General features: G+C 33.5%; 1 protein-coding gene, 1 long non-coding RNA gene and 1 pseudogene across 2 annotated transcripts; 2 read left to right on the top strand and 1 right to left on the bottom strand.

Moving 5' to 3' along the window:
• The first annotated feature begins 722 nt into the window (after nt 1–722).
• Nucleotides 723–2,468, top strand: LOC126679794 (uncharacterized). Its single transcript, XM_050374776.2, has 7 exons — nt 723–861; nt 1,008–1,080; nt 1,511–1,594; nt 1,691–1,730; nt 1,840–1,908; nt 1,985–2,094; nt 2,183–2,468. Exons 1-7 carry the CDS (start codon nt 810–812, stop codon nt 2,316–2,318), a joined length of 564 nt encoding a protein of 187 aa, XP_050230733.1. The 5' UTR covers nt 723–809; the 3' UTR covers nt 2,319–2,468.
• Nucleotides 2,469–3,388: 920 nt separating this feature from the next.
• LOC126680352 (inorganic pyrophosphatase 2-like) lies at nt 3,389–4,423 on the top strand (annotated as a pseudogene).
• A 331-nt stretch (nt 4,424–4,754) lies between these two features.
• Nucleotides 4,755–6,417, bottom strand: LOC126681499 (uncharacterized). Its single transcript, XR_008790674.1, has 4 exons — nt 6,246–6,417; nt 5,592–5,694; nt 5,305–5,493; nt 4,755–5,227 (listed from the first exon to the last, which is right to left on the bottom strand). It is a non-coding gene; the product is annotated as an uncharacterized LOC126681499 (long non-coding RNA).
• Between the last annotated feature and the right edge of the window lie 3,483 nt (nt 6,418–9,900).

Genomic DNA, 9,900 nt, shown 5'->3' with positions numbered 1-9,900 from the left:
AGAATTGAAAAATTATAAAAAATTTGTTATAAAAATATGAATGTAAATCTTTACATGCAAAGTAAAAATATAAAAACTATGAAATACAGTAAGTTTATAAAATTTGATTGGAGTTGATTTAATTAAGGCCTAATGGTGAAAGAAATTCAAATTTTTATAACTTGTTGCAAGTTAAACCAAATTTTTAATTTTAGCAATAATAATCAAATTGCATTTTTTGCAATAATAACCAAATTGATGGCCAAAATAGCAACATCAAAATACAAGTTTGGCTATTATTACAAACAAAAAATACAATTTGACTATTATAATAAAAATTAAAAAATTTAGTTTAAATTACAACAAATATATAAAACCTCGCTTGTGGAGCACTAGAGGATCAGTGCTCCACCGACGAAGAGCACCAGAGAATCAGAGGATGCACCAGAGGATCAGTGCTCCTCCAACGAGGAGCAGATCCGCTCCTCGCCTAGGGAGTTGTTGCACCACCTCCTTAGGTGAGGAGCTCTTGTTCCTCGTTGGAGGAGCAGTGCTCCTCTCTTGACGAGGAGCTCCTTATAAAATAAAATAAAAAATAATAATTTTAAAGTATTAATTTTTTTAATGTTTAGGTCTGTTTGATTTAAAATTGTTAGAAATGATATTTTTGATGTTTTGTGCCAAATTGAGGGGTGAATTGATCCTTTGTTCGTAATATTTTACTATTGAAAAACAAACAAATGGACAGGACTGTGCCAAGTGGCTTATTACTTGGCCATAATTCACTTTGACTAATCCATCCTCTTCATCCCTCTTGGCCACTTTCTGACATGTTTGGCAGCAACGAAAATCTCTCTCCCGCACTCGTCATGAAGGAACACGGTAAGCATCAAAAACTCTTCTCCTCAATTATATAGCAGATTTAATATAGTAGTTGAGTTTTTGGTTGAATGGCGATTCAGTATTAAAGTTGTATATCAAAGGTTTATGAATGATTTAGATTGTTGATTTATTTTATTTATATGAAGAAAAAAGTGGAGAGACGAGGGGAGCACGCGAGTTCGGTGTCGCTGACAATATCATTCCTCATATTCTCAATTTGTTAGTTTCCTTCTTCTTACTGCAAAACTATAGATATTAAACTCTCTCGGTCGCTCAGTTTATCCGAAATTACAGAAATGACGTTATATTTCAAATTGTTAAAAAATGGTCACTCAGTTATGGTTTATTGGTTTATTATAATTACTGTGATAAAAAAAATAAAAAAAAAACTTAAAAACATAGTGTTTTTGCTTAAATGGCATGCGACAATTATGACAAGAAGTATAATTCAATGTCTTTTTTAACATAAGGTATAACTTAATACTTTTTTGTAATTCGCTCTGTATCGTTTTTATAATTAAATTTTAAGTGATCCGGATGCATTGACCTCCTACTATAAATTCAGGTAAACTGAGTGATCCAGAGTTTAATTTCTGCAAAACTCTTTATTTAGATATCCAAAATGTTGTTGAAATTGTTTTTGTATCAGATACGCCTCTCGCGCCACAGCTCGTGACTTTGAAATCTATGCTCCAAATGCTTCCTTTGAAGATCCTCTCATGTGTGCGCATGGGTATGGAGATGTTAGCATTTGTTGTTGTTCTGCTGATTGAATCACATTTAGAGATTGAGTCATTTACTTTACTAACACTCATGCTGGATTTCACAGGGTGAAGCAGATCAAATCTTCATTTTATTCACTTCCCAAGGTAGTACTTTTTTGTTTGATTTGTATCTTACTCTGCAAACTATTCTGGTTGTTTTAGATTTTATTCAAATGTTTTATGTCTAATACAATAGACTGAACTACCTTTTCAGGTGTTTAGTAAATCAAAAATTGAGGAATATAGCGTCAAGGAAAACGTAATGGCAGCAGGAAAGCGAGAGGTGTGCTTATTCTTCGCTTTCTTCCATCCGCTTAATTTGATGATTAGAATGTTAATATAAGAAATGTGAAATGCAGATACTAATTGACAACAAGCAGCATTATGTGTTCTTGGGGAGACGTATAGATATGATTTCGCTTATCAAGCTCTACGTCGAGGATGGAAAAGTTGTTCGTCATGAAGATTGGTACGCATTATGATACCATTTCATTTATTGATATCTAACGCAATTTACTCGGAATCACTCTTAATTCTCATTCAATATGGTTTTGTAGGTGGGATAAGAAGCCGATTGGGAATCGAGAAACGAGTAAAATCGCGATAATAGGACGCTTTAAGGAAATAGTTCGTCGGGGATCAATGCTTGTAACACATGCTATGATGGGGTTCGGTAAGGACCCAACCATGTAAACTTGGTTCTGTTTCTTCTGCTTATGTTCAAATGCTTTTTTAGTGAAAGGGGTTATTTAGTGTCTAGGAGTTTACATACTAAAGATGTTTTTAGTGATTGCTGTGCTTGCAAATAAACAATTTAGTGAAATTTAAAATATGTTGTCTTAATATTTTTGTTTATGATTTTTATAGAATCCATATCATATTCTGGTTTCTCACAAAATTATATATTATATTCTGGTTTGATTTTGTATTTTATGCTCCGAGTCGTAATCTCCATTGTTCCTCTTTGTATGTGCCATTTTTTGTACGTAAATTCGTAAGTATGGAATTTTTTACCACTTCTTGTGACTTTTTATATTATATATTTATTGATAAAAAAATATTGTTTACACTGAGAGATATAAATCCTATTAAAAATGAATGACATGATAATAAATATAGTATATCTAAAAATTTCTTCAATTTTAGATCAAGAAAAGAATATGAAAAACAAAATAAATATTTGCCGCGAGTAATTTTTACTAACATAATTATTATATTTACAAATATTGTAAATAAAATATTTTTGATGAAAAAATTAATAATATTTTTTTTCAAAGAAAATTAATAATAATTAAAGTATGTAGATTTTTATATGCAATTAAATTACTTAATAAAATATCCTTTTAGATATTTAAAGTTAATAATTAATTTAGAGATTTAAAGACACTAAAATGCATGATAAAAGAGTCGAATACATTATTTTGAAAAGTATTTATCATTTTCTACACCAAATTTTCATAATTGCCCACTCTACACTAATAATAAACATACAAAAATAACCTACTATATATAAATACTTTTTTTTTCTTCTTAATCATTTTCTTTAAAAAAAATCACAGTTTGCAAAAATAAGTAGCAAATAAGAATACGAATTAATTTAACGTCAAATGCTACTAAGCTAACTATTAAAAGTACAGGGAGTGAACTTATAAATTTGCCATGATTCAGTGGAAGGGCTCTCTCGCCAATGACAGCTAAAAACTTCTAAGCGAGTAGTAACTAATCTCCTAGCCCTAACAGGAAAAGACGGTTCAAAAGGGAATAATTACAAGAACAAATACCCTAACTATCTAAATCAACCCTAGAGTAGTATTTTACGACTACCACACTAACTTGCTTACCAAGTAACTAATCTCCTACTCCTAAAACGAAAAGGAACAAATACCATACCTATTTAACTCAGTCCTCTGAGTAGGGTTTTACCACTCCACCACTAAATTTCTTTTGTTTCTTTGAGAGTGAGTTAGTGAACATGGCTGACATTTTGGTGATTCTCGATTTCGACAAAACAATCATCGACGTTGATAGCGATTACTGGATTGTCGATGAATTTGGCGTTCGAGATATGTTCGATGAACTGCTGCCCACTATGACATTGAATTCTGTCATGACGCGGGTGATGAAAGATCTTCACACGCGAGGAATAACCATTCTTCAGATTGCGGAAGTGCTAAAGCGTATTCGGATTCATCCGCGTATCGTTAATGCGCTTAAATCCGCTCATGCTTCGGGTTGATTAGCGATGCTAACACATTCTTTATCGATACGGTGTTGGAACATGTCGGTTTAAGGGATTGCTTCTCTGAGATTAACACAAACCCTGGATTTCTTGATGAACAAGGCAGGTTGAACATCGCTCCTTTCCATGATCATGGGTGCTGCCATCTCTGCCCTGCAAATATGTGTAAGGGTCTTATCATTGAAAGAATCAAAGCTTCTATGGGAGGAAACAAGAAGCGAATTATATATCTTGGCGATGGTGAGGGTGATTATTGTCCTAGCATGAAGCTAAGTAAGGGCGATTTTGTGATGCCGAGGAAGAACTTCCCAGTCTGGGATTTAATATGTCAGAATCCTGCGATGATTCGCTCAGAAATTTATGAGTGGATAGACGGGGACGAGTTCGAACGCGTTCTACTCAAGATTATTGGTACAATTTCAGTGCAAGGGATCATTGATGATTTCAGGTTGCTGTGTTCACCAGTTGCTGCCAGTGAGGCCTTGCCTATTACGGCTCTATCTGTTACATAGATTTGTATTTTTCAACATTACTAAAAGTGCTTTGAAGTAGTCATGGATAGTCTTCTCGTTTATTAGTCAAAATAAGGTCTGATTTAGTGCCATTGATATCTCTGTTTAGTTGAGTTCTTTTAGTAGGTTATCAGTTCCTTGTAAGCCTATGAATGGGCACTTTCATTATTCCATAAAATAATATACAGAACACATTTGTAGTTAAATCTCAGTCTTTCAGATTTATGTTTAGCAAACATGTGTTGACATGACATCATTTTAGGTGCATTATAATTTTTGTATTTTCAACTTATAATAATGCAATCAGTATTATTTAGTGTACAAGGTAATTTAACAAGAGAATTTTCTATTAAAAGAATGTAAAATGTACATCAGTTATCTTTTTATAAGATTCAGGTTCCCATTCTATAACAACCGCGCCTTACGGAAAGAAGAGTCAATAAATGTTACAGCTACTAATGGCTTTGCTGCAAGAAGCTGTACTTCTATGCAAGCCTATTCTCTATAAGCAATCATTACAAATATCTGTTATCGAAACCTGCTTATTCACCGAGTCCTTAACTATATACAAGGCGCTCCTTCTCGTGATGAAAAAATGGTTTGGCTAAGAGCATTTGGTCAGTGAGAGAGCAGTCTCATTTGTTTGTCAGAGACCAACTCCTTCAGTTCTAGTTGGTCTATCCTTGGTAAGCTACTTATGAATAAATCACCCTTCTCCAGAGCATCATGTTCATTCTCTATATAATCTATATCCGATGAATCCTGTATTCTTGTTCATGCTCATAATCTGTTAAGGCAAATTCTTCCCATGCATGTTTTGTGGAATTGTTGGCTTTTGCCCAAAATATCTCCTGCAACACTTAAAAAATTTATAAGAATGTGAGAAGAAAATGATGAAAATGGTACCAACTCATCTTTACGGGCTAACCTATCTTTCGAATAAATTTGGAAATCGCGCCTTGAGTGGTGCTAGAGTCTCTTCACCTCCAGAGACTTCCCCTGATGCCACATACATGTTCAGATCACTTCCAAAACCCAATGCTCTCAGCATAAGACCAACTTCCTCAGGAATCAGTGGACATCTTCCTTGCTTTCGTTCTTTGTCCGGGTTTTTATCCTGTAATCAACCAAAAAGATTAAAATCTCTACATGTAATGCGACATATACTACTGCTACAGAACGGTAGTTAAATTACAATAAGTGTTTGATCCTCACATGTAAAGTTTTCCACCTCTTCCGAATTTCCCCAAGTTCTGTCCTTTCCTTTTGTCCACCTCCATAATTGCATCCGGAGAATGCAAGCATATCAGGTTCAAATCTGGAAAATAATAATCAAATGCATTAAGAAGTTTCTCTCTACCTATCAACATTTTAACTCCACAAGTACGAATCACACTACGTGCAAGTAATTATCACAATCACATTTGATATGCAATTAAAAATTAGCGAGCAACCAATAATGTACTTAAAGATCGATATAATAGTTAAATGACAGCATGTAAATGAATCGAGCATTTCTAACTTCTTCTTACCCGTTTCAGAGGACCAATAATATGATTCTACAACAAGATTATTCATGCCTGTCTCATCCATAATTAATAGGTTTCCACGTTATAGTATTAAGTAGAAAATTAGAAAGATAGAGTTAAACATATGCCCGTCTTTATTAGTTTAATGAAAACAGAGAATTCACACTACAATATCACACTCCAAAAACAAAATAATTCAATTAAATTGCAATATAAGCAGTAAGTTCATATTATCAAATTCAATTCAATTAAAAAGATTACGAATGATTATAAACAACTCAAAAATAAATCAATTATGATCTAATACACAACAAAAATCCACAATAAAGAAAAAACTCACATCAACAATGGCACCAGCCGCCTCAGTTAGCGCTGGTGAAATGTCCAGGAAATCACGCCTAATTGAACAAGTGAAAAAATAAGAGGATAAAGAAAAAAATGAAAATCGTACAGGCGAAGCTTGCCGAGAGGTTCTGGATGAATGGAGGTTAAGATAATCCGATTTGACCCATGAATTTGATAACTACGTAAGCATTGAATCTCTCAATATATAAATTCTTTTAGAATGTTTCAAGTGCCAATTGGATACATAGAAGTTTAATGTCTACGTATTTATCTAGTTCAGGGGTCAAATAGGATTATTCAATAAATTTAGAGATTCGATAGGTGAGACGTTAAGTTTAGGAATTAGATGAATAAAAAGATATAAATTCAAGGGTTAAACTAATATTACATGCACACCAATATTACATGTACACCATTTTTTTAATAAATTCTTTTGTCTCTATCACTTTCTTATTTTTAGATTATTATTATTATTATTATTCGGTGTGCATTTGTTCAACAATGGCTCCACAACCATGCAACATAATATTTCTAAATAAATTTTAATTATTAATGATAGATTTGTAAGAAATTAGTTTATCAGTTACAACATACCTCACCTCTAAGGTGGCAGGTAATGAGTTGACATCATATTGTTTAATTTTGACTAAATTGTAATTATCTAATCTAATCTAACAAATAATCTATAAACAAAGTGTTCAATCCGGCATTTGGTTATATAAGAATAGATCACTTGATAACCACTTCATTTGGTTGTTTATTTTTTTTACAACAGAATAAATTTAAGTCACTCAAATTTAAAAATATAAAAGTCTATTATTAAAATATATTATATATGTGCCCAAATTATATTTTAAAATAAATAGGTGATCTTATTAGATATATATAAATTTCTATATAAAAAATTAAAAGTTGCAAAATCCATCTAGTAGGAATTTAAAATCATGCATTCATAATTGTATATTTTCCAAAAATTAAAATATTCCAAAAAATAATTATTTAGAAAGTTACTATTTAAAAGTAGTAATCAATTTTTCTTTATTAATTTTTTCACAAAATTGATTTTTTAGGAAATATTATTAATTGTTAAATATAATAATATTTTTATTAAATAGTCCAAGTAATTAACTTTTAAAAATATACTTACATTAAACAAGTTATAGAAAAGTAGAAATAATCTAAAACATTTGTATCAGAAATACAGATATATCTTTACATTTTTATTTCAAATATGCTCTCAAAATTTTAAAACAGTTCAACTTTACTTCGTGTGAAACAAACGTTGACACACTTGAAAGAATAATCAACAAAGAACCAATTTACCCCCCTCCAATTGGCCAAAAAGAATAATCAACAATTATTTTCAAACAAACCGGATCAAAAAGGCTCTTTTTCAGTCCCACCTGCGCGTAATACACTCTCCATTATAAAATAGAAAAAATCAAAAAAACTCTTAATATTTAGTTTATTTTTCAAAAAAAAAAAATTATCTGATCATGAGGTGTGCTGAAGGAATTCCAACTATAAAACGGCACCTATAAACCTTCCATATTCAAACTAATCCCCACTCGAGTCGGATAGGTCCCTTGCGGGAGGCAAAACTCTGATCCCAAGTTTTAAACAGGCAGCATACATGAGTATAGTTCGAATCCGCGAACTCACTTAACTTAAAAGAGCGCCCTACCAACTCATATAGACCTTGGGGTTAGTTCATTTTTCAAATTACCAGCTCTCGTGCTAACGTACGCCATTTCCATGGCGAAGAAGCAGGGAAGGAAGCCAAATTCTCAGCAAGGAGGCAGCAATAAGGTTATGAACAATGATGAAGTAATAGGAATTTTACAGAAGGAAGTTGAAACAGAAGCCATGAATGAAAGTGTAAACCCAGAACTTGTGTCGAATGAAGGAGGTACTGGGATGAAAGATCTGAAGGATACGATTGATTCAAATGAGGGTGTATATGGAGATACTAAGAGCAATACTGAGGGATCTGGGGAAAACAAAGAAAATAAGAAATGGGTAGATCTACTCAAGACGAATCGCAACAAGGGTTCTGGAAACTCTCTGAAATTCATTCCTCCCCTGATAAGTGGAGGAGTTCGTATTGCCAAAATTTGTGAAGAGGATATCCTGGATGAAGAGGAACGTTGGAAACACGCCATTATATGTAGTGTTTATGGGTTGGTCCCAAAGTTTTTGAAACTCCAGAACTTCATCAAGAACAGATGGGGCAAGATAGGGATGATTGATTTTCATCAGATCAAATCAAACCTATATGCCTTCATTTTTGATTCAGAAGAAGGGAAAAAGCAAGCTATGGCTTATGGCCCAATCACCTTTGATAGACACCCCCTCATCTTGCAAGAGTGGCGGAGAAACATGTCATTTGACATCATACAGGTAGCCTCTGTTCCAGTGTGGGTCAAATTCCCTCTGTTACCTTGGGTGTTCTGGAACCCTAATTCTCTAAGTGCTATTGCTAGCACCTTAGGGAAACCTCTCTTTGCTGATAGATGCACAAGGGAAAGAAGCAGACTCTCTTTTGCTAGGGTTTTGATAGACATGAAAATCAAAGGAATTTTTCCTGAGATAGTGGTGATTGAAGATGCATATGGGAACTAGCATACTCAAATGGTAGATTATGAATGGAAGCCAATTTTGTGTGAAGTCTGTAATAAACTGGGTCATAGAAACTATGAGAAACAGCAGATATGGATGGCTAAAGCTAATGATAAGGAAGCTGTTGATATTAGTAAAGAAGAAGGAAAGGTGAGTACAGAAGGTCCAGCTGCTGACGATCTGGAGGTGAAAGAATCCCCAGTTATTAGAGAATTGAAGGAGAATACTGCAAAGGAGAGTGAGCCTGCACCTCTTAAAGAAAAGTAAATTGCTAAGCAATCTACTCCAAAAGTTAATCTACAAGAGGATGGGTTCCAATTAGTTACCAGTAAGAAGCAAAAAAAGCAGGCTAAGAACAATGAAGAAGAAGTAAAAGCTGCAAGTAAAAATAAAGGTATGATGTTTAAAACCCCTATCGAAAGAGGTCCTACCAAGAGGCTTATCAAGCCTCTGGATAGAGGCAGATGAAGTTGCTTACATGGAACATCAGGGGTCTAAATGACTCCCTGAAGCAAGCTGAGCTTAAGAAGCTGCTTGCCAATTTTAATATTAGTATTGTTGGTGTTATAGAAACTAGAGTGAGAAAGTGTAATAAAGATAAGGTTTGGGGTAGCCTGAATCTTAGGAGGTGGAGCATTATTGATAACTATAATTTTTCTGATATTGGTAAAGTTTAGGTGATTTATGACCCTAATAGAGTGAAAGTGCAGCATGTGGTGTCTACTGAGCAAATGATTCATTGCAGAGTGGAGGTTGATAGTGTGAGTTGCTTTTGGACTGTCATTTATGGGTCTAACCATGTCAATGATAGGCAGAAGCTCTAGAAGGATATTGCAGATATTTCTTGTTGGTAATTTTACTCACCAACTTATAATAGAGTGGACTAAAAGTCCGGGTTGTCGAACCCACAGGAATGAGAGGTTTAATGAGAATGAAATATGATTTTGAACTCCAATTCGGATAGCAAACGAGTGATTGGTTTTTCGATGAACAACTACGAAAATTAAACTTAAGCAATCAACTATTCAACT

Source organism: Mercurialis annua, linkage group LG5 (genome assembly GCF_937616625.2).
Source record: "Mercurialis annua linkage group LG5, ddMerAnnu1.2, whole genome shotgun sequence".
Lineage (NCBI taxonomy): Eukaryota > Viridiplantae > Streptophyta > Magnoliopsida > Malpighiales > Euphorbiaceae > Mercurialis > Mercurialis annua.
Note: the sequence above shows the minus strand (reverse complement) of the source record. Positions and strands in the feature narration are given on the sequence as shown.

Bases quoted from the DNA above. Each gene is read 5' to 3' on its own strand.
- LOC126679794 (XM_050374776.2), top strand. From the start codon at position 810: ATGTTTGGCAGCAACGAAAATCTCTCTCCCGCACTCGTCATGAAGGAA. The intron at 1,595-1,690 runs GTATGGAGATGT...TGGATTTCACAG, and splicing joins CCTCTCATGTGTGCGCATGG to GGTGAAGCAGATCAAATCTT. The intron at 1,731-1,839 runs GTAGTACTTTTT...CTACCTTTTCAG, and splicing joins CATTTTATTCACTTCCCAAG to GTGTTTAGTAAATCAAAAAT.